The sequence below is a fragment of the Heterodontus francisci genome, chromosome 13 (assembly GCF_036365525.1).
Source record: "Heterodontus francisci isolate sHetFra1 chromosome 13, sHetFra1.hap1, whole genome shotgun sequence".
In the NCBI taxonomy this organism is placed as follows: domain Eukaryota; kingdom Metazoa; phylum Chordata; class Chondrichthyes; order Heterodontiformes; family Heterodontidae; genus Heterodontus; species Heterodontus francisci.
Genome location: NC_090383.1, coordinates 111,900,715 through 111,925,042, shown reverse-complemented (window position 1 = coordinate 111,925,042; position 24,328 = coordinate 111,900,715). Strand labels below are relative to the sequence as shown.

The following is a 24,328-nucleotide window of genomic DNA, read 5'->3' as shown; positions in this document are numbered from 1 at the left end:
GCATTATACCTTCCAAAATGCATTACCTCACATTTGTCCAGATTAAACTCCATCTGCCGTTTCTCCGCCCAAGTCTCCAACCGATCTATATCCTGCTGTATCCTCTGACAATCCTCATCATTATCCACAACTGCACCAACCTTTGTGTCGTCCGCAAACTTACTAATCAGACCAGCTACATTTTCCTCCAAATCATTTATATATACTACAAACAGCAAAGGTCCCAGCACTGATCCCTGCGGAACACCACTAGTCACATCCCTCCATTCAGAAAAACACCCATCCACTGTTACCCTCTGTCTTCTATGACCGAGCCAGTTCTGTATCCATCTTGCCAGCTCACCTCTGATCCCGTGTGACTTCACCTTTTGCACCAGTCTGCCATGCGGGACCTTGTCAAAGGCTTTACTAAAGTCCATATAGACAACATCCACTGCCCTTCCCTCATCAATCATCTTCGTCACTGCCTCAAAAAACTCAATCAAATTAGCAAGACACGACCTCCCCTTCTCAAAACCATGCTGTCTCTCGCTAATAAGTTAGTTTGTTCCCAAATGGGAGTAAATCCTGTCCTGAAGAATCCTCTAATAGTTTCCCTACCACTGACGTAAGGCTCACCGGCCTATAATTTCCTGGATTATCCTTGCCACCCTTCTTAAACAAAGGAACAACATTGGCTATTCTCCAGTCCTCTGGGACCTCACCTGTAGCCAATGAGGATGCAAAGATTTCTGTCAAGGCCCCAGCAATTTCTTCCCTTGCCTCCCTCAGTATTCTAGGGTAGATCCCATCAGGCCCTGGGGACTTATCTACTTTAATGCTTTGCAAGACACCCAACACCACCTTTTTGATAATGAGATGACTGAGACTATCTGTACTCCCTTCCCTAGGCTCATCATCCACCAAGTCCTTCTCCTTCATGAATACTGATGCAAAGTACTCATTTAGCACCTCGCCCATTTCCTCTGGCTCCACGCATAGATTCCCATCTCTGTCCTTGAGTGGGCCAAACCTTTCCCTGGTTACCCTCTTGCTCTTTATATATGTATAAAAAGCCTTGGGATTTTCCTTAATCCTGTTTGCCAATGACTTTTCATGACCCCTTTTAGCCCTCCTGACTCCTTGCTTAAGTTCCTTCCTACTGTCTTTATATTCCTCAAGTGCTTCATCTGTTCCTAGCCTTCCAGCCCTTACAAATGCTTCCTTTTTATTTTTTACTAGGCTCACAATATCCCGTGTTATCCAAGCTTCCTGAAACTTGCCAAACTTGTCTGTCTTCCTCATAGGAACATGCTGGTCCTGGATTCTAATCAGCTGACGTTTGAAAGACTCCCACATGTCAGATGTTGATTTACCCTCAAACAGCCACCCCCAATCTAAATTCTTCAGCTCCTGCCTAATATTGTTATAATTAGCCTTCCCCCAATTTAGCACCTTCACCCGAGGACTACTCTTATCCTTATCCACAAGTACCTTAAAACTTATGGAATTATGGTCACTGCTCCCGAAATGTTCCCCCACTGAAACTTCGACCACCTGGCGCGGCTCATTCCCCAATACCAGGTCCAGAATGTCCCCATCCCTAGTTGGACTATCTACATATTGTTTCAAGAAGCCCTCCTGGATGCTCTTCACAAATTCTGCCCCATCCAAGCCCCGAGCACTAAGTGAGTCCCAGTCAATATAGGGGAAGTTAAAATCACCCACCACTACAACCCTGTTACCTTTACATCTTTCCAAAATCTGTCTACATATCTGCTTCTCTACCTCCCGCTGGCTGTTGGGAGGCCTGTAGTAAACCCCCAACATCGTGACTGCACCCTTCCTATTCCTGAGCTCTACCCATATTGCCTCGCTGCATGACCCCTCTGAGGTGTCCTCCCGCAGTACAGCTGTGATATTCTCCTTAACCAGTAATGCAACTCCCCCAGCCCTTTTACATCCCCCTCTATCCCGCCTGAAGCTTCTAAAGCCTGGAACATTTAGCTGCCAATCCTGCCCTTCCCTCAACCAAGTCTCTGTAATAGCAACAACATCATATTTCCAAGTACTAATCCAAGCTCTAAGTTCATCTGCCTTACTTGTTATACTTCTCGCATTGAAACAAATGCACTTCAGACCACCAGTCCCACTGTGCTCAGCAACATCTCCCTGCCTGCTCTTCCTCTTAGTCCTACTGGCCTTATTTACTATGCCCTCATTTACTTCACTAGCTGTCCTACTGCTCTGGTTCCCACCCCCCTGCCACACTAGTTTAAACCCTCCCGAGTGACGCTAGCAAACCTTGCAGCCGGGATATTAGTGCCCCTCCAGTTTAGATGCAACCCGTCCTTCTTGTACAGGTCCCATCTGTCCCTGAAGAGATCCCAATGGTGCAGATATCTGAAACCCTCCCTTCTACACCAGCTGCTCAGCCATGTGTTTAGCTGCACTATCTTCCTATTTCTAGCCTCACTGGCACATGGCACAGGGAGTAATCCAGAGATTACAACCCTAGAGGTCCTGTTTTTTAACTTACTGCCTAAAACTCCCCCTGCAGGACCTCATCACTCTTCCTGCCTATGTCATTGGTACCGATGTGTACCACAACCTCTGGCTGTTCACCTGCCCCCTTCAGAATGCCCTCTCTGTTCAGACATCCTTGACCCTGACACCAGGGAGGCAACATACCTTCCTGGAGTCTTTCACGTCCACAGAAGCGCCTATCTGTGCCCCTGACTATAAGAGTCCCCGATAACTATTGCTCTTCTGCGCTTTGTCCCTCCCTGCTGAACAGTGCCAACCATGGTGCCACTGCTTTGGCTGCTGCTGTTTTCCCCTGATAGGCCATCCCCCCCCCCCCCTCCAACAGTATCCAAAACGGTATACTTGTTAGAGAGGGGGATAGCCACAGGGGATTCCTGCATTGACTGCCTGCCCCTTCTGGCGGTCACCCATCTATCTGCCTGCACTTTGGGTGTAACCACTTCTCTCAAACTCCTGTCTATGACACTTTCTGCCACCTGCATGCTCCTAAGTGCATCAGTTCCTATAGTGTGAAAGTTTTAACTTTGTACATATGAACATAGAAATGTACAGAACCAGGACTCTGCAGTCCATGTGGCAGGTTCCAAAAACTAATACCCTTCCATCACCCACTTGATTTTAAATAGCAATGCAAAAGTGCTGTATAACTGAAGCCAAACCACTGTTAGTTCACATTTCCATGTGGTATGTGACCACATGGAAGAGGTTGTCTTACCATCACATGGCTTTATATAAACTGCACTATAATGACAACCGATCATTTTTAAACTTCAATTTTGAACTTCATAACTTAAGATCCCATTGACCCTTTTTAAAATTTTTTAAGTTAATGACAGAAATATCTTCTCTGTACTAACATTATTTCCATTAGCATTTGAACACCAGTTAGATTTCAAAATGTAATGGGTTCCTCCTACACCACACTACTTCTTGGGCCACAAAACATCCAACCCATATTTTTAAGCTTCTCGAATTACCCAGCTAAGGCTAAGGTTAGAGTTGACTCACCTTTTTGTTATGTCTGAGTTTTTTTTTAACTGTTGTATAAAGTTATGCAATTAATTGTTTAGGCATGAGTTGATCCAATATAAAAATGAGCTGGATAATGATTACTTACATACTTCAACAGTACTTTGGGAAGTAGAAGGCTGTTACAATTGGAGTAAAACATTTGAATAGACCTCTTACTGTTTAAATATAAATTTGCTAATTTACTTATATTAAGAACATTGTATTTGCAGAAGTTTTTGAAATGTGAAACATTTAGAATTCAGGTTTTTCTTATTGAATTCAGGAAATGTTTGTACGATTTTCATCAACGGTGAGCTGCTCAAGTTTCAACAAATTAAAACTTCAACCTATGCCAATTTCAACTTCTTAATCGTCTAGAAAATTCCAGAATTCCAGTGACCCGTATCAATTTAATAGTTCAGGGAGTTGCCTGGAACAAAAGTTTGAAAAACACCCAGAACAGGAAAACTTTGGGTGGAACTTGTAAAAAAAAAACTCTTCGATTTGATATCAAAATGTAGACGTATTTGTGAATCCGTCTTTTAAACAGCAGGTGACGATTAGGAATGAGTGAGTTGGAAATTGTCCAACTTTAGGCAATGATCTATGATTCTTAAATAAAAGCAAACTACTAGAAATCTGAAATAAAAACAAAAAGTGCTGGAAATACTCAGCAGGTCTGGCAGCATCTGTGGAGAGAGAGAAGCAGAGTTAACGTTTCAGGTTTGTGACCAGTTCCGATGTAAGGTCACAAACCTGATTTTACTCTGCTTCTCTCTCCACAGATGCTGCCTGATATCTGATTTTAAGTTCGCCATGTGTCAAGAAAGAAAAACGCCTCGCTATCTGCCACATTGCGGCACCGCCCAGTAGCTTATTCAGTACACTGGAATCTCTTTGTCTTTCACTGACACCGCCTGGTGACGTTATGGGGGAGGAGAAGCTCGCGCTCCTCAGGCTGACGGTTGAGGTGGACGGTGCGGGTCGCGCGGCCGGGTAACGGTTGAAGGACGGGCTCGTGAGTGGGTGACGGGTGGGGAGGGGGCGGGGACGCTCGCGCTGGCCAATGAGTGACGGCTGAGGGTGGGGGGGGGGGCTCCAGTTGACCAATGAGTGACGGCTGAGGGAGGCTCGCGCTGTCAGTGGTTGCCCCGCCCCTCCTCCCGGTTGATTCCTCCCGTCCCCCACCGTTTCTATTTGCAGCCATGGCGGCCGCGGCAGTAGTGATGAGCCGCGAGGTGGCCGGTGCTGGGCTAGAGCAGAAGAAGTTCGAGTACTTCTCCTCCATCAGCCCCATGGCCAGGCGGATCATGCTGGAGAGGCAGAAAATCCGCGACAAGTACGGGCCGCGCTGGGATAAGCTGGAGCCCAGAGAGCAGGAGGAGATCATCGACAACTGGTTGGTGGACCCGCAGATCCGCAGCCGCTACAACCTGCACCGCAACCAGAGGGAGGAGACGGTCTGTTACCCGAGGCTGCAGCTCCAGACCGGCCAGAAGGTTGTGCACTTTGGAGAGGAGGTGAGGGGCGGAATCTCTCGGCCCGGGGTGGGGTGGGCGCTGCTATTTTCCTGTTCTTTTATCCTGCGTTGAAAAATAACCACCATGTCCAGTAGGAAAGGAAATGAGGTCAGGAATGAGACCGCCAAAGCCCTTTAAAACTGTGCAATGTATCAAAAAAAACTCCGTTTTAAAACAAAAGGAATGTCTTTGCTGTTTGCCCACTTGAGGGTTAATCCGCATTTACTCATCCCCCAGTCCACAGTATGTCAGGAATGTGTCCTGGGCTTGTTGCAGTTAAACCTCTTATTTTCCTCCAAGCCTTGCCTCCCTCAAATGTTCCTTTAAACAAAAGTTTTTTTAAAAATACAGGATAAACATGATGTGTAGGAAAATACCCAACAGGACTTGCCACTTATGATTGAATCACCTGCAGATGTATTGCAATTTTAAAATATTTTGGAATTTAAAAGAAACAGAAAATTCTTGTATATACTCAGCAGGTCTAGCAGCATCTTTGGAGGGAGAAACGGAATGAACGTTTCAGATCCATGATCTTTCTCGGACGAGGGACATAGTCTGAAAGTTAGAGCCAGATCTTTCAGGAGTGAAATTAGCCAACACTTCGACACCCAAAGGGTGGTAGAGGTCTCTTCTGCAAAGGGGAATTGATGCTCGATGAATTATAAACTTTAAATTTGAGTTGATAAATTTTTGTTAACGAAAGATATTAAGGGACATGGGGCAATGGCGGGGATATGACATTAGGTTGCAGATCAGCCATGATCTAATTAAATGACGGCTAAATGGTCTACTCCTGTTCCTATGTTTCATCAGATTTCAGATTTCCATCATCTGCATTAATCTATTTTGGCTTATGTACCTTTCAAGTGTCATCAATTAGCACTGTCTGATTCAGAAGGTTGTGGGTTTATGCCTCACTGCAGAGACTTCATGTAAGATAGGAATAAAGGGTGACAAGGGATGGTAAACAAAGTGACCACAAGCAAGTGGTTACCCATGTGGGGAACCGTGCTGGTAGTAAGAATAGGCGAGTGATGATTCTGTAGTTGGAGTAGATAGTTTACTTTGTAGCCATGATCCAGAGTCCTGAATGGTATGGAGTGATAGAGCAAGCAGCCAGAGGGGGGTGTTCACGTGGGAACCAATGGTATAGCTAGGACTGGGTGCAAGGTGCCGCAAAGGGATTTCAAGAAGCTAAATTATAGACTAAGGAGTAGAAGCTTCAGGGTAGTAATCTTTGGACCACGCAATGGCCCATACATGGAGAGAAAGATTACAGTTGTCAGCACCTGGCTGGAAGAATGGTGTCGAAGGGAGTTTCAGATTCCTGCGACACTGGGACCACGTTTTGGGCCAGTGAAAGCTGTAGGGGCAGAATACCCTTCACTTAAACCAGAACGGCACCATTCCTTGTGGAAGGGGTAAATAGAGTAATGGGGAAAGATTTAAACTATGATGGAAGGGAAAATGCACACTGTCAAAAATTGATAGAAAAAAATCAGGATGTGTGGGCATGGTGGGGACAGTTAACTAAATAAGAATTCTGTGTATAAATGCATGCAGCATAAGAAATAAAACCAATGAGTTCGAAGCACAAATTCAATTTAGAGAGTATGATGTAACCTGAGTGTGATTGTATGGAATGCAATAATGTAAATATTCCAGCCTTCTGGATTTCTACAAAGGATTGGGAAATAAGAGGGAATAGCAATATTGATAAAAGACACAATTACTGCAATAGAGAAAAAGAAATTTCTGTTAAGGGTGATCTGGCAGTGGAACACCTCAGGCAGAGTTCAGGAAATGCAAAGGATGTAAGTCTCTGGAATCAGTTGCTTACTTTGGGGTGTGTAAATGTCTATCAGGGAAGCAAGCAGCAAAATAATGTAATTATAATCGGAGATTTTAATTTTCAGATTGGGAGAAACAGAGCAGCTCAAGTATTAACAGCAGTGAATTTCTAGAATGTAGTCAGGGTAGTTTTCCAGAAAAGTATATTTTTAAATCAATAAGGGAACAGGCTGCACTTCATTTAGTGATGAGTAATAAACCAGAAATTGTGACTGTAATATGATTAAATTTGATATTAGATTTGAAGGAGAAGTAAAAGTCACAATCCAAGGTTTTACATTTAATTAAGGCAAACTTTGAATGGATGATAGATGATTTAACCACAGTAAACTGGGCTGAACTGTCAATTGGTAAACCTACAAACAGTGGGAAGTATTCAAAGAAATGTTTGGTATGTTACAAAATCTATACATAATTCCCCTAAAACTTGTGTAGGTAAGCAATCATGGTCAGCAAACGAGTTAAGAGACAATATCAAGCTCAAAGGCTTGCACAAATGCAGGGAACAGTGGTATTCTCTGGGAATCACTACTGAATACTGAGCTTTTCACGTGCATGTTAATTGCTTAGATGAATAATTAAAGTAGTATATATCCAAGTTTGCAGATGATGCTAAGTTAGAGTGCACAGTAAGTTATGTCAATGGAAACAGGAAGTTACAAATGAACATAGACTAAATGAATGGGCAAAACTATGGCAGATGACATTCAATGTGGGAAATCTGAGGTCATCCACTTTGGAAAGACGAAAAAAAATTCTTAATGGCAAGAGCTCCTGAGCTGTGGAGAAGGAAATAGATAATCATGTACCCAAGTCAATAAAATGTAGTGCACAGGTACAAAATGTACTTAAAAAGGCTAAATGGAATGTTGGTCTTTGTTTCAAGGGGTTGGAGTACAAAAAATGAGAAAGTTATGCTTCAGTTGTACAGAACCTTGGTCAGACCTCAAGTGGAGAACTGTATTCAGCTTTGGACCCCAGGGCATATGGGCCTTAGGAGGGTACAGTGCAGACTCACCAGAATGAAACTGTGCTCAAAGAAAGACTTTCATGACCTCATAACATCCTAAAGTGCTTTACAACCCAGGAAGTGCTTTTGGAGTGTTTCATGGCAGCACCGAGGATTACAGCTGATAACACCAGTCCTCACCCTGTGTTGATTTATGCATGCTACCAGCAACAGATAGCAAGAGCTCTGATTGCTCTTCCTGAAAGGGAAATCATGTTTGACAAATTTGTTAGAGTTCTTTGAGGATATAACAAGCAGAGTGGATAAAGGTGAACCAGTAGATGTGTATTTGGATTTTCAGAAGGCGTTTGATAAGGTGCCACATAAAAGGTTAAAATAGGAGCTCAGGGTATTGGGGGTACTGTGTTGGCACGGACTTAGGATTGGCAAACACACAGAAGGCAGAGAGTCAGGATCAATGGGTCTTTTTCAGGTTGGAAAGCTGTAACTAGTGGGGTGCCACAAGGATCGGTCCTAGGGCCTCAGCTATTTACTATCTACAGAGGGTAGTGTATCCAAATTTGCTGCTGATACAAAAATAGGTGGGAAGGCATGTTGTGATGAGGACACACAGAATCTGCAAAGGGATGTAGTTAGGTTGAGTGAGTGAGTGAGTGGGCAAAAACTTGGCAGATGGTGTCAATGTGGGAAAGTGTGAGGTCATCCACTTTGGTAGGAAAAATAAAAAGGCAGATTATTATTTAGATGGAGAAAGACTAGAAAAGACTGCAGTACAGAGGGATCTGGGTGTTCTTGTGCATGAAACACAAAAGGTTAGCATGCAGGTGCAGCAAGTAATTAGGAAGGCAAATTGAATTTTGGCCTTTATTGCTTAGGGGTTAGAGTTTAAAAATAGTGAAGTCTTGTTACAACTGTACAGAGTGTTGGTGAGGCCACGCCTGGAGTACTGCGTAGAGTTTTGGTCCCCGTATTTAAAGAAGGATATACTAGCATTGGAGGCAGTTCAGAAAAGGTTCACTAGGCTGATTTCTGGGATGAAGGGGTTGTCTTATCAAGAACGGCTAAACGGGTTAGGCCTTTATTCATTGGAGTTTAGAAGATTGAGAGGTGATCTTATAGAAACATATGAGATTTTAAGGGGGCTCGACAGGGTAGATGCTGAGAAGATGTTTCCACTAGTGGGGGAATCTTGAACTAGGGGACATAATTACAGAATAAACACATTTAAAACTGAGATGCGAAGGAATTTCTTCTCTGGGGGTGGTGAATCTCTGGAATTCTCTGCCTCAGAGAGTTGTGGAGGCTTGGTCACTAAATGTATTTAAGGAGGAGGTAGATAGATTTTTGAAACCTCGGGGAGTCGAGGGTTAGGCAGAGCAGGCCCAAAAGAGGAGTTGAGGCCTCGGACAGATCAACCATGATCTTATTAAATGGTGGGGCAGGCTTGAGGGGCTGAATAGCCTACTCCTGCTCCTATTTCTTATGTTCTTATGACACTTGCCAGTATTTTTGATGTCATTTATAACACCCCTTACTATCACCCAGCTGAGATCAGGTAATTAAGGACAGAGCAGCAATTAAATCTGTACCTTATGTTCTGTATGCTTTAGTACTACATTGGGTGGTGCCTTTACTCATTAAGGGAGGGGTGGTTTCAGTAATATGTGAAGTTTTTGAAAATTTAATTTGGTATTTACTTTTGTTTCATACGTGTCTTGTGTGTAATTTTGGTATTCAGATAATTCATTTCCATCACTTAATCTTGCTTTACAAATATAAAGCAGTTTCCATATGTACAGTACATGATAACAGTAATAATGTTACAAGCTTGCAAACTAATCAGAGACTTCAGATTAAATTCCTAAACCACAAGGGATAAAAAGTTTATTAGCGCTCATCTGAATAATCTATAATACACTCAATGTACACTTAAATTAATGTTTTGTATATGTCTGCCAATGTTTTTAGTTATGGTTTAGTGTGTAGAAGCTGTGGACATATTGGTAGTTACTTAGACATCTTCTAAGCATGTGTAATTTTTGTATTAGAGACAAGTATATTTTCATCTGCAATTCAGTAAAGGTTTAATTGTTTTATGTACATGGTAGATCTACGGTTGATTATGGATGCGTTGTTTACAATACATCAACTGATATCATCGGAGAATGATTCTAAAGTAGTTGTCAATGGATTCAGTTAATGCCATAAATTGGTTTATAACTATTATCTGAGCTGTTACCTGACGTTGGATTAGAGCTTTGGAATTGCTTCCTGGTATTGTTGTTTTGTAGCATGTATAATCCATTTCAGCTCCCAGTTTTTTCTCCTGACAGATACAGTCCAAATAAACAACTGTCAGTGCACACCATGTCCTTGCAATGATATTTCACTGGCAGAGGAATAATGATAAATGTTTACTGAGAAGTGATCTGTCGTTTGTTGAAAGTTGTGTGCACTGTACATTGGTCAGATTTATTTATTATGGAGGAAAAAAGACAGCAGAAAACTTTGCACAGGATGAAGCGATCAAACAATGTACATTTTACAGTTTTTTCAACATGTTCTTACTAATTAATGGTTTGTAATGGTAAGTCTGGCAAATTGCAGCATAGTGAAGTAAGATTGTGAGAATGTTTGAGAGTTAGGCATCGTTCCTTTGTTCAGTCATTTTATTCCCTTAAAGATCAAGCAATTAAGATGTTGACATTGTGGACTTGAGAACATAATCTAGACTGACACGTCAATGCAGTATTGAGGGATCACTGCAATGTTAGAGGTGCCGTCTTTTGTACAAGATGTTATGCCCAGTCTGCACTCTTAGGTGGTCTTAAAAGATTTGTGACGCTATTTGAAGAAGAGCAGGGGACTTTGTCCAGGTGTCCTGGCAGGTGTTGTTTTCAATAATCTGATCATTATCCCATTGCTGTTTGTGGGACATTGCTGTGTACAAATTGGTTGCTGCATTTCCTGCAACAGTGACAACACTTCAAAGTACTTAATTGGTTGTAAAGTGATGTCCTGAGGCTGCCAATTGCACTATAAAAATGCAAAATTTATTTTTCTTCCAAAACAACTTGTAGAATAACAAACACATTGTTAACTTTCTATTTTACCATTTTAGGATATTACATGGCAAGATGAACACTCAGCTCCATTCTCTTGGGAAACTAAGGTAAACCATGCAGTCTTTCTTTGAAAACAGTGGAGTTTGGTCATTTTGTTTTCTTGCATAAAATGTACAAAACAAAATCCTGTGCTAAAAATATAAAATAATCACTTGCGTATTGTATCTTTACTGCACACAAGAACAATTTGAACTTTTACTTTGTCTTTTTTGGTAGTGGAAATTTAAGATATCATGAAACAGTAAAAATTAAAATACTTGCAATACGTTCATTTGAATTGTAACAGGTAAAGCCCTTAAATTTGAGGCTTCTAAATGAGGAAATTTAATAAATTAATTAATCCAACTAATAATTCTGTGTGATGTCAATGTACTTTATCCTGAGGTCATGATTATCTCATGTTGTTGCAAACCACTGATCTTTTGTGTCTTGTCATAGAGTAAAGGTGATGCAGTGACATCGTCACCACCTTGGCATTCCTGTTGTTTCGACATGAGGTCGATAGGGTTCACGAGCTTTTTGCTTCTGAGGCCCCCCCCCCCCCCTGTGTTTTTAAAAAAAAAATCAACATAAGTATTTTTTCTATATAAAAGTTAGTTGTACTATATTGTTTTACTTGTTTAATGTAAAACTTATTGCTGGTGTTGGAAAAAAATTCTGTCAAGATGTGGAGGTATCTTCAAGCACACGTGTATATCATGGTTTGGTACTTGCACAGAATGAGGCCATCCGGCCTTTAGTTTACCTAGTGCCACTCCCCCGGCCTTCTCCCCATAGCCCTGCGCGTTCTTCCTTTACAGATAACAATCCAATTCCCTCTTGAATGTCTCGATTGAGTCTGCCTCCACCTCACACTCAGGCAGTGCATTTCAGATCCTAACCACTCACTGCATGAAAAAGTTTTTCCTATTGTTGCTATTGCTTCTTTTACCAATTACCTTAAATCTGTGCCACCTTCTTCTCGATCCCTCCACCAATGGGAACAGTTTTTCCCGATCTACCCTGTCCAGACCCCTCATAATTTTGGATACTTCTATCAAGTCTCCTCTCAACCTTCTCTTTAATTTATCCACATAACTGAAGTTCCTCATCCCTTGGAACTATTCTCATGAACTTTTTCTGTACTCTCCTCCAATGCCTTCACATCTTTCCTAAAGTGTGGCACCCAGAACTGGACACAGTCCTCTAGTTGAGGCTGAATTAGTGTTCTATACAAGTTTAACATAACAACTTCCTTGCTTTTGTACTCAATCCCCCTCTTAATGAAGCCTAGGATACTGTATGCTCAACTAACTGCTCTCTCAACGTGTCCTGCCACTTACAATGATTTATGCACATATACACCCAGGTCCCACTGCTCCTGCACCCCATTTAGAATTGCACCCTTTGTTTTATATTGTCTCTCTTCATTCTTCCTATCAAAATGAATCACTTCACACTTCTCTGCATTGAATTTTATCTGCCACTTGTCCACCCATTCCACCATCCTGTCCTTTTGGAGTTCGACATTATCCTCCTCACCGTTCACAATGTTTCCAAGTTTAGTATCATCCACAAATTTTGAAATTGTGCCCTGTAAACCAAGATCTAGGTCATTAATATATATCACGAACAACAAGTATTAACACTAACCCTTGCGGAATTCCACTATAAACCTTCCTCCAGTCTGAAAAACGTCCATTAACCGCTACTCTCGGTTTCCTGCCAGTCCTGTCATTGATGTAATATCAACTGTGGCTCAGTTGGTAGCTTTCGCATCTGAATCACAAGGTTGTGGGTTCAAGTCCCACTTCAGGACTTGGGCACAAAAATCAAGGCTGACACTCACTCCAGTGCAGTACCAAGGGAACGCTGAACTGGTTGGAGTTGCTGTCTTTTGGATGAGATGTGAAACTGAGGCCCCGTTTGCCCCCTCAGGTGGACGTAAAAGATCCCATGGCACCAAATTGAAGAGCAGGGGAGTTCTCCCCAGTGTCCTGGCCAATATTTATCTGTCAATCAAATCACAAAAACAGATTATCTGGTCATTATCACATTGTTTTCTGCGGGAGTTTGCCATGCGCAAATTGGTTGCTGCGTTACAACACTGACTACACTTCAAAGGCTTTTAAATAGTTTGGGATGTCTGTTGGTTGTGAAAGGCACTATATAAATCAAAGTCTTTTCTTTGCTAAAAATTTAGCTTTGCATAAGTAAGTTGTACTAAATGGGACCAACACTTTCAGTGCTGTACTCAGTTGCACCATGGGCAACATGATCCTGCTTCATGTGTTGTCTGCACACATGCACTTTGCCATCCAGTGGACCCGTGCTGGAATCAGGAGTGGGAATCCTGGATTACTTTATTTTACCTTTCCAACAAATGTTGGAGGTATTCTTATTGCCATTTGACTTAGAATGGCTAACTGAACACAGACCAAGGATCTAACTGGGATATTCCTGTGCTAGTATCACATTGGGTTGGTACATTTCCTAGTGATTCATCAGCAGAGGCCTTTATAGTTGCTACATATCATTTATATAGATTCCCCATCAACCCAGGAGTGCCTGTGCCACATCTGGCATTTTGTGTCAGTAGTTGCACAATGTCTCTATCCCACCGCACCCCTCCACCCCAACATATTTTAAATGTAGTCCACTGTGTTTAATAGACGGTCTCAATGCAAATACAACGTCAATGAAAACTGCTCACGTTAATTACTCAGGCGGCGGTGAAGGAGAAAATCCAATACAAGAAAGAAAATTAAAAGAGGAGATTGTTTGTTTAATCTGAGAAAAGAACAAGCAATTGGATTGAAAGCCGGACTTAGGGGAAATAAGAACTAAACTATTGAAAGATAAAAGATAGGTGTTTGTTTGGCTTGGTGCCATTGAGTTTTTTTCTCTCGCAAAGGTAACTTCTGAGACAACGTTCAGATTCTTCAAACCTCAAACAAGTCAGTAGTGACAAAGTGATGAAACTTGTTGTCGAAGATCTCTGAACTCCGAGATTAAAAGTGCGGAATCAGTCAACAGCGAGCTAAATGAATATAAGAAGGGAAAATGCATGTTTCCCTCCCAAAAGAAACAATTAAAAACAACCATATATTATAAGCAAGTATTAGAGGGGATATAACTAATCCACTCTAGCCGTATTTTAAAAAGCAGAGATGGATCAATTTTGATAAACTTGTAAGAAGCAGTAAATATAGTGAGGGTGGATGAGGAAAGGTTTGTGTTTGAGTATTAAACAATCTGTACAGCTTTGATGAAGATATTTCTGATGATTGAAGAAAGATCGCCAAGGGAATGAAACAGTTTGCTCAGTTTATTTTTTTAAAAGACACTTCCTGTAGCCAGGGAGGGAAAAAGTCACTGTATAAATGCTTCTGGCACTTGTAGATAGGACTTTTCATTTACAAATAAGGGTCTGTATCCAGTAATTATTTTTGGCAGACCCCTGCTTGAGAACCCCTAAAGTAGATCATAAACCTCATCAAGCAGGGGGAGCCCATATTCTGTTACAACTTCAGTTTTTGAGATTGTTATATGAATTGTTCAATAGGGTTACAGCTTCAGTCTGGTTTCAGCTGTATATGACTACTTCACAGAAACTTATTGCAGTTTGCCAAATACTGATCACTGAATGTTTCTATTATTGTATTGTATTGGAAAGATTGGTATGAGAAGGTAATTGTGGGGCAAGTACTTCAAATCAAAGTAATTCCCCATTTCAAAGAAAATTAATATTTACTGGAATGTTGACTTTTTTTGGGCCATCCTTGAATCTTGCCTTTCTTCTTGCCAATTACTCTGATGATATCATTAGAGAGCACCCCTTGTATCCTGAAGTGGTTCTATAGGAAACAAAAGAGGTTAAGACCTGACATAGAGACCCAGTACCTGGGAAAGCACACCTGGCTCGAAATGCAGAGTACCTAGCCTGTAGTTTGGTTTCACATGGACTGGAACTCCAGGTTTGTTTCTCAGTCCATCTATGGTCACAAGTCCCACTCTATGCAGCCAATGCAAAAAAATCTTTTATTCACCAGATTTTTTTTTTGCTTTTTTTTTTATACTTTTCTCTCAACTTCAAACAAAAAGTACTTCAGACTCACCTTCCCGTTTTTTACAAGTTCAAATAATTTATCAATTACAGAGTCAGATGGAATTCAACTTTGCCTCCACTGCTGCTCCTGAACAAGGGGTTTCTGCACAGAGTGAACAACGCCAGCCAGTTAAGACATCCCAAGGACATCAACATAAAACATCCCAGGGAGGACAGCCAATTAAACCACTGCAAAATGGAAAGGCACCAAGCATAGATGGTCTTGCACAAGTCAGAAAGGAAGAGTCTTCATCCTTCTGGAAACTGAGTACCGAAAGATCCCGGCTGGAGTGTGAACAGTCCGATTACCAGTGCGTAACCCCAAGTCAGATCAAGTCAATGGAGAAAGGAGAAAAGCCACTCCCCTCCTACTTGAGACAAGAGTCATCAAAGGAGAAAGATGAAAATAAATCTGAGAAACCTTGGATGAAGAAGCAGGAGCGAATAATCAACACCAATGTCTCATCTGTGTTCATCGACTTGGACAGGCCTCGAGCAAGCCAGCCTTCAGTCAGTGTACTTGATGTTTTCACTCCCGGCCATACTGAAAAATCTCCAGATAAACAGACTATTTCAAAGGAATCGGAGGATGAGGAGCGAGATGACTCCTGTGCATCTGATGCACCATTTTTCTCTCAGGTAGACCAAAGTTTAAAATGTGGATTATATATATGGGTTACTGAGTTTGTATTGAGTATAAAGGTAACATGACGTGTGCATCTGTGGAGAACAGATTGAATGGTAATGTCATCATTTTAAGTAATTTAAAATTATGCAATATTGCAATGCACCCCCCAGTTCAATTACTGATAATTGATCAGAGAAATGTGTAGTGTTCTCTGTCTTGAATCACATTTTCTTCCTGGTTTAGAGGGTATATGGAGATAAAAGAAAATTTGTGGCTAAAAGATAAAAATATTAAACGCTAAGTGAAAAGATGTAAGATCTATGCAGATAGGAAGAGATTCATTGCACATGTGTATAAGTTTAGGAAAGTTATTATTTTTTCTTTAAACATTTAATTTAAAATCCTTGTCTTCACATCCCTCCAAGGTTGTGGCACACCCTCTCTTTGACCTTCTAAAATCTTGTATCCCTTCTCTAACTCTTCTCTTATCCACTGCCCAACTCCTTTTATCCAAACATCAGCAACACTTTACACTTGCCTCAGCCCTTCATTCCTGGATCTCCCTCTTCATATTTCCATTTCACTCTCCACCTTTTTACAAACCTTTTACCCACCTCCCTTCCCCCCACAGCACCGGATTGAGAGGCTGGCGGCTGCTGATCTCTGCTTGTTCCAGGTCCCGTTTACCGGGTGGTGGTGGCACCCCTCCACGCCTTTGTTCGGCGGAGAGTTTCATCTGTTGACTTTTTTTTATTAAAATAAAACCACCCAGTTTGTATATTTGGGAAGCCCATTGCTTTGACTAAACTTTTGGTCATCCCTTCTAATTCTGCTACATAGGTTAATTTATTTCTACCCCACCCACATTAAAGGTTCTATATAAATGCAAGTTGCTGTTGTAATTGTCAGCAGCTCCATGGGGAGATTTGCTGCTAATATTTCCTACTCTGGAAGGAATTGTAGCTCATTTAACTTAATAGATGAGGTGATGTCACTGCACTCTGCAGTTTAAGCTGGTAAATTGACTTGCAAAACAACTGAGCAGATAATGCTGTCCATTTTTAAAGGAGGTGAGGTTCTGTTCAGGCATGTGCCAGTTATAGCTTTCTTAACACCCTTTTTTCAGGACTTGATTTGGAGCTCTTGATTCAGCTATAGGCCTGAATTTGTGTGTTTAATGGTGTATTTGCTCTGAATTGTTCACACTGGTAGGCTGTGACATGCTGATGGGGTTAGATGAAGGGTAGGAGGCGTCTGTGGCGTCAGCATGGGCCATTTGTATGCTGTAAATTCTTTATCAGTTGTTACTGTATTAGTGGCTGTATTTTGCATTAAAAAGTGTCTTCTGATTGGTACACAGTTGTGTAACGGCAAAGAAATATTGTCTTGTTGAAATGCTGTGCTGTAGAGTTCCTACTCTTTCAGTGAAGACTGTTGAGTCCCAAAAGACAACACTGTCTCTCTATACTGCATAAGGCTTGCGTGACGGTTGCCTTAAAAAATGCTTTCATCCTAATGTAGCATAGGAAAAGTTACACTTTAAATGCAGTTTTGTATTAGAATTGTGTTTCAGTAGCCTTTAGTAGGACTTTTTTTCTAATACTTCCACAGTTTCTCCAGGCTTGCACTAATATTTTAAATTACAGACTGCAGTTTAAATAGGTGAGCGGTCTAAGGCGCAGTGCAAAGTCTGATAAGTGCTGTAATCCTAAAATACTTTTGGGGAGTTCTTAAGAAGTTAAAGGCACCTGGTCAGATGGTTGAACGATCAAGAAATTTATTAATGTTCTGTTTGTGCAGGGGAAGGGTGACAAATGAAGCCAGAAATGCTGGAACACTAATTCATATTTTTCTTCCCCACCCTCCAACAGATTAATACAAGCAATTCCATCCTAAAGACAGGATTCGACTTCCTGGACAATTGGTAATTCCTTCTGCTTCCTTCGCAATTGCTGTTAGCCAAAAATCTAACACTTCCATTACAAGTGCCGGAGCAGAGTTGTATGAACGTGAAAAATATTGCGCTACTGAGTCCTCCTCAGCAGACATCTTTCCAGTCAGCTATTTAAGAAAACATTACAAATCTGTACACAATGGTTGCATTTAGTGTGCATGAAATGTTAGTTTCTATACATGGAAAAATATGGAAGAAATTATGCCTGAATGGAGTTAATGCACCCTTTAAAATGGTTGAAGGTGGGATTTAAATGTTATATTTCACGTCAGGATTCTTGTTTCTGCTCATCATTCCATGACTCCCCACTCCTTTCCTGGCAACAGTATTGCTAGGACATCTAGTGAAAGTAGGATTAGTTGTCTCAACCAATGTTTGAAGAATGATAATCTTAGTGATCAAAGAACCTCAGATTAGCAGTAGGAAAAGGAAAATAAATATATGGTATCAGGACTTTCCAGTATTGATGTAAGTCCAGTCCAGAAGCTAATTGCAAATAAAACCTAACTGTGTAGTAGTAAAGTTGCTATCTTATTGAATTGATGAATCCTAGATTGTTCCAGATCAGCTTGTATGCATGCACACCTTGTATATTAAAAAAAAATTTATGGTGCTATGAAGTGGATTAATGACAGGATTCCTGAACAAGGAATAATTATACCCAAGGTTAGAAAACTGTACATTTGTACATAAAATTTGTTTAAAAACTGGAATAGCCCCACTTATACTGGTGAACTATTCAAATATGGGCTACAACAGTGACATTTTACAGCAATATTTCAGTTCATTCAACTAGATAATGAGGAGTCTGCTCTCTAGTCCAATGTAAAAGACCATATGGATTACAAAAAGTCACATTTATGTTTTGTTTTACCTTTGAAAATTGATAAAAACACCTCAACTTCCACAGCATAGGGAATCTGCCATATTCATTTTGAAAGTCTACATTAAAATGATAAAAAAATCATTGAATTTTGCTTGTATTTTCTGCATTACATCATCTAGAATTGTAAAACATTCACCAGTAAGCAAACCTAAAGAAACAGCTAGCCACTTAGTTTACATACTATTTCATCTGGTTAATGACAATAACCTCAATTATGAAAACAAGTGATTAAAGAATTTAAAATCTTGTTCAGAGGCTTAAGTGTTACTGAAGTAGAGAGCTTATGCTTGTTCCTACACTTTGGGTTGTAAATGTTGCAGACCAGATGTTTGTCATGTAATGTTAATTGCTATGTCTTTCACAGGGCTTTTTAAAAATATTGTCTATCCAATCAGCTGTGCTAACTTAAGTAAAATTATGTCGTTGTCAGCTGGCTTAATGATTTTACTGAAATGCATGTGTGTTGCACATAAACCTTTGGTAAGACCCAAAATAGTTGTGTTGTGCTTTATTCTAATGAACTACATTAATTTTCAATTCAGCACTCTATATCCACTGTTGCTATTATGAGCTTAATGTAACAAGCTAAAATTGGGTGGGGACAACTCACCTAGTACTTTTTTCCCCCCCAAAACAGCCAACATGATCAAAAAATCTCATGGTTACATCTGGAAAAGTATTTCATTGGTAAAGTTTGACGAGTTTATTAGTATTGTTGCTCACTTCATTGTAAATGTCAAACTATAAACAAATTTTAGACATCACTTGGTCCATGAATAGAAAGCACAGTACTGTAAGTTCTGTAATTCTGTGGAAGTAGGTTAGACAGCATCTGTAGATGCTGCCAAACCTGACAATTCCCATTGTTTATTTCAATGAACCGGTGTTTGTCAATCCATATAATATATAGATCAAATCCTTATTTAAGGTGTACTTAGTCAACAGGAATCTTTCAAGTACAGCACGAAATATAGTAGGCCTAAGCACTTACCAAACCATGACACTGCATATCTGAAAGGTGACAAAAGTTCAGCTTTGCAGAATTCCGTGTGCTTCTCCAAAAGAAAATTACAATGAAAATCCAAATTAGCCTATGTTAATTATGTGCACCAGTCAATGTTGAAAAAAGTTTATTCTATACCTTAACTCAGTGTCGTCCCCCCCCCAACTAAAATGAGGGAAACAAATAATCATTGAGAACTCATATGTTAATACTTTTCAGAACTATGCCAATCAGTACTACTTTGTTCTCTTTGTTCCACTCTACTTTTAAAAAGTGGAATTAGGACACACTGGCTGCAGCAGCCTTCCTGAAACCTTGAGTGATGGCCTTGACCAGTGCTGGTGTCTTTCAAAAACTGGAGAGAGACATACACATCGTTCTGTGCCAGGTACCTATGAATCCTTCACCACCTCAGTGTGGCTCCAAAGCAGGTTCACTTTGGCACCTTTAGCCTGGGAGCATCAATGTAGAGTTTATCAAAGCAGTCACAGTAGGCATAAAGCAAGCTCCACCTCGTTGCCAGTTTATTACAGAGTTTGATCTCCTGCCTTTCACCTATCAATAGATTGCCTCTAATTTGCATGACATCAAACCATGAGAAATGACACTTTCCATCAGAAATCTCAGTGAGAACACAACTGAGTTTGTACTTAATGTCTTCACCACCACAGAAGGCAGTGGAAATGGCTATATCCTGCTACCGAATGTATATCTCTGCAAATAATGCCTACACAAAGGCCATCTGCTTGATTACATAAAATACATAATACAAACACACAATTCAGTCCACGCCTGTGTTTATTCTCCACTCGACCCTCCTCCCATCCTTCCTTATCTAATAATCTGCATAAAACTTCATTCCCTTCTCCCTCATATGCATCTCCTTAAACTATACTGTTCACCTTATTCTAACTACTCTCTGGGTAAAGAAGTTTCTTCTAAAAGGTCTCATTTCTTGACTTCATCACTATCTTATATTGATAGCCTCTAATTTTGCTCTTACCCACAAGTAAGTACATTTCTAAAAGTAAGATTTTGATAGAGTAAAAAGCTCTATTAGGTCACTCCTCAGCATTCTCCTTACAAGAGAAAGAAAGACACCCAGCCTGTTCCATTTGTGATAGCAAGGTTTCATCCTTGCAAATCTTTTCTGCATCCTCTCCAGTGCCTCTAGATTTTTATAATATGTCTACCTGTTCCAACTCTAGGGGGACCAAGAGTTTGAATACCTCGCTCCCTGCAAAGCAGTGGAGGCAAAAACCTTGGAATCGTTTAACAGATGGCTGCTGTAGTGGTGGGGTAAAGAGGATGTGGAAGGAGGTTATTGAATGAGCTAGATTTACCTTTCTCATCTGCATCAATCTCCTTCCTTATGTTATCTGTTTAGTACTCGGCTTGAAATTGTTAATCTCACTGTCTAGGTAAGGATGACTGGTAAAACAGAACATATTCATATTTTGGGCTCAACATGCCCTAATCACACCTGGGTCTCATCACATTATACAGGGAGGATGAAATCCTTTAGCATAAGATGCCTGAAACAAAACATTTTGCTCGAAGCATGTTCATAGAGCAGTTGTGAAAGCAAGTTACCCCCAACCCCCACCAGTGGGAATAGTACTTACTCCTAAAAGTAGCTGACTGTATTTGACATATGCAACCAGCTACCATTCCTGTAGCCTTTTTTTTTATAAGTAGTTTCGGCAGCTCATTAACCATCAGTTGTTTTTGGTCTAAACCTTTGAGAATACATAAGACGACAATGAGACTGATCAGCATCTTTAATTAGACAAAATTGATTTCCCTTACAAAATGTTTGATTACTTGACATTTAATGTTCATGTTAACAAAACATACAAAATGCCACTGAAAGTTCTACCATAACGTAGAAGAAAAGCATGTTAGTAATTAGAAGTTTCTGCAAAACAGTTTAAGAAAATATAGTGCAAATTTAAAACTGAATCACAGTGGCATTGTGAAAAGGACCAGATATGAAATTGAGTCAATGGAAGGTCAAATGTTCTGGAAGATGGTAGATGAAACATGTTCACTTTATTCTAAGGGGCAAAGTACAGCTCTCCATTAAGCACATAATTTGAAAAAAATCAAAAATAATTGTACAGGCAACCACTGTCAAGCAACCAGGTTTTCCAGTAAAATCATTTTTTTTGTTGATAAAAAGTACATGTTGATAGAAGTTCAGGATCTTGCAATTATTTAGTTGTAAATATCCCATGACAGATGACATTGCACTTACCTATGTAAACCTGTATCAGTTTCCAGTTCACACAAAAGTAAAGACTTTAAGGGCAAGTAAAAATGTGCATTAAAGCCCACCAGTCTGCTTTTCTTCTGAAATATCAAAGTTTAAAAGAGGCAGGGGAGATTATAGCATCACAGCTGGATGGATGTGTGCTACAAGGTTCAGCCTTTGTCTGTGCCTGTATATCCCTCAACCAGGCAAGGGATTAAGAGTTTTTGTGACCCAAAATGAATTCTTTTGACTTTAGGGGGATGACAGTGAATTACTTTCGGATTAGGATGCCCCATAGCAGTGATAGTTTTGAAGCTCTGACAATGTTTCTTATACAACTCTTGTGCCCCTATCTATTTGCCAAACTGCATTACTTCAAGAGCTCCCAAAGTGGATAAATTCAAAATAATTCAAGTCACAGATCCAAACTGCACATTGCTTCTACAATTTATGATGGTCTGCTGAAGACGATCCATCAAAAAGCAGTAAACCATACTCAGAAAAGCTCAAATGCTTCTGAAATTTACAGCTGTTAGTGGGAACATTTATGTCGACGGGCACAGTATGAAGAGTTACATGTAGAAAACACAACATTTGACAACCCTGCAGCATTGTTGCAGGAATTAGTTAACCAATATGTCTGAGTTTATGAAGACCTGATCTGAAAGTAAGTTACTGTCAGCACTTTGATCATTGATAAAATTACTCGCATATTGTAAAGTCAGGTAGTAGTCTGTTTATAAATTAGCAACCCGTTCTTTAAGTACAGTACCTTTCAACATCCTAATAAAGAATAAGCAATACCCATTCCTTATATCATGAAGAAATCCAACGAAGAGGCTGAAGTTTTTTTCTTCCAAATATTAAATTAAGCAATATCAAAAAGTACCAAAAATCAAAAAAGGACCTCATTCCTTTATATCTTTTTAATTATAAAAATAACTTAATATGAAGCAAAGAAAGCCTGTACTTTGTTCAGTCTTCAAGCGCTCCTATGAGTTTTTGGGACAATGAGAAGACGTGTCTGTATTAAGCACTTCTATCATTGTTCTTTTAGTTGGAAAAGTCTCCAATACAGCTGGAAGACTGGAGTACGATGCTGGTAGGCTAAATGGATGAAATAAATAACATTATGTACTTCAGTCAGTCAGTTCATTTATTAAATAAAAGCAGTAGCACTCAATCATGAACCTTCAGATGTGAAAGGATACGCCATGCCAACTGGTTTATCAGCCCACTGCTAGATCTGGCTGGACCACATAAAGCATTAGTGGGTCTTGCTCGTCTGCCATAACGGCTCACTGTTCCAGGATCATCCTGGAATGCAAAGATAACCCCTGGCCTCTTTACTAAAAACCATCTTCTTAAATCCCTCTTCTCCATTTCCTCCAACAGTAAGTGTGAGGAGCTCATGGAATTCTTTGTCACTAAGATTGAGACGATCCAGTCAGCTGTCATACCTCTCTTCCACAAGCCCACCAGGCCAAACTTCCTCTAAAGCTCCCCCCTGCCCCCGAACCCACATCTTTTTCTGTTTTTTCTCCAATCTCCCTTCGTGCCCTCTCTGAGCTCATCTTGTCCATGAGACCCATCTCCGATTCCCAATAAACTGACCGCCCAACTTCCCCTCCTGGTCCCTATGTTAGCCGATACCGTTAACAGTTCTCTCTCTTCAGGTCCCTCTCTTAAATCTGCAGTCATCACCCTTCTCCTCAAAAAGCTAACCCTTGAGCCCTGTGTCCTTGCAAACAACCTCCCTTTCCTCTCCAAAGTCCTTGAACATGTTGTCGCCTCCCAAATTCCATGACCATCTTTCCAGGGACTCCATGTTTAAATCCTTCCAATCAGGTTTCCGCCCCTGCCACAGTATCACAAAAGGCTCTCATCAAAGTAACAAGTGATATACTATGTGACTCTGACAAAAGTAAACTATCCTTTCTTGTCCTTCTTGACCTGTCTGCAGCCTTTGACATGGTTGATCACACCATCCTCCTCCAACACCTCTCCACTGTCATCCAGCTGGGTGGAATTGCTCTCACCTGGTTCCATTCTTATCTATCTAATCATAGCCAGAGTATTAGTTGCAACAGCTTCTCCTCTTGCTCCCACACCATTACTTCTGGTATCCTCCAAAGATTTGTCCTTGGCCCCCTATTTTTCATCTATATGCTACATCATCCAAAACCACAGCATTAGTTTTCACACATACACTGACAACACCCAGCTCTACCTCACTACCACCACCACGTCTCAATTCCTCCACTGTTGCTAAATTATCAGACTGCTCATCTGACTATAGCACTGGATGAGCAGAAATTTCCTCCAATTGAATATTGAGAAGATTGAAGCCATTGTTTTCAGTCCCCACTCCAAACTCCATTCCCGAGCAACATTCTGAGACTAAACCAATCTATTCACAACATTGGTGTCATATTTGACCCCACGATGAGCTCATCCCCTTATGTGGTTCAGTGTTGTGTTTTGTTTTACAATGCTCCTGTCATTTTGGT

At 40.6% G+C, this 24,328-nt stretch overlaps 2 protein-coding genes across 3 annotated transcripts in view; one reads left to right on the top strand and one right to left on the bottom strand.

Moving 5' to 3' along the window:
- Positions 1-4,665: 4,665 nt before the first annotated feature.
- On the top strand, positions 4,666-19,054 carry c13h1orf198 (chromosome 13 C1orf198 homolog). Its single transcript, XM_068045437.1, has 4 exons — positions 4,666-5,057; positions 11,003-11,053; positions 15,145-15,732; positions 17,593-19,054. The coding sequence occupies exons 1-4, from the start codon at positions 4,743-4,745 to the stop codon at positions 17,647-17,649; spliced, it is 1,011 nt and encodes a 336-aa protein (XP_067901538.1). The 5' UTR covers positions 4,666-4,742; the 3' UTR covers positions 17,650-19,054.
- A 2,273-nt stretch (positions 19,055-21,327) lies between these two features.
- Positions 21,328-24,328, bottom strand: part of ttc13 (tetratricopeptide repeat domain 13) — a 65,065-nt gene continuing 62,064 nt past the window's right edge. For both annotated transcript variants that reach the window (XM_068045432.1, XM_068045433.1), the window contains exon 23: positions 21,328-22,925. In XM_068045432.1, the coding sequence (XP_067901533.1) occupies positions 22,811-22,925 (115 nt within the window). In that variant the 3' untranslated portion in view covers positions 21,328-22,810. The remainder of the gene's footprint in view (positions 22,926-24,328) is intronic.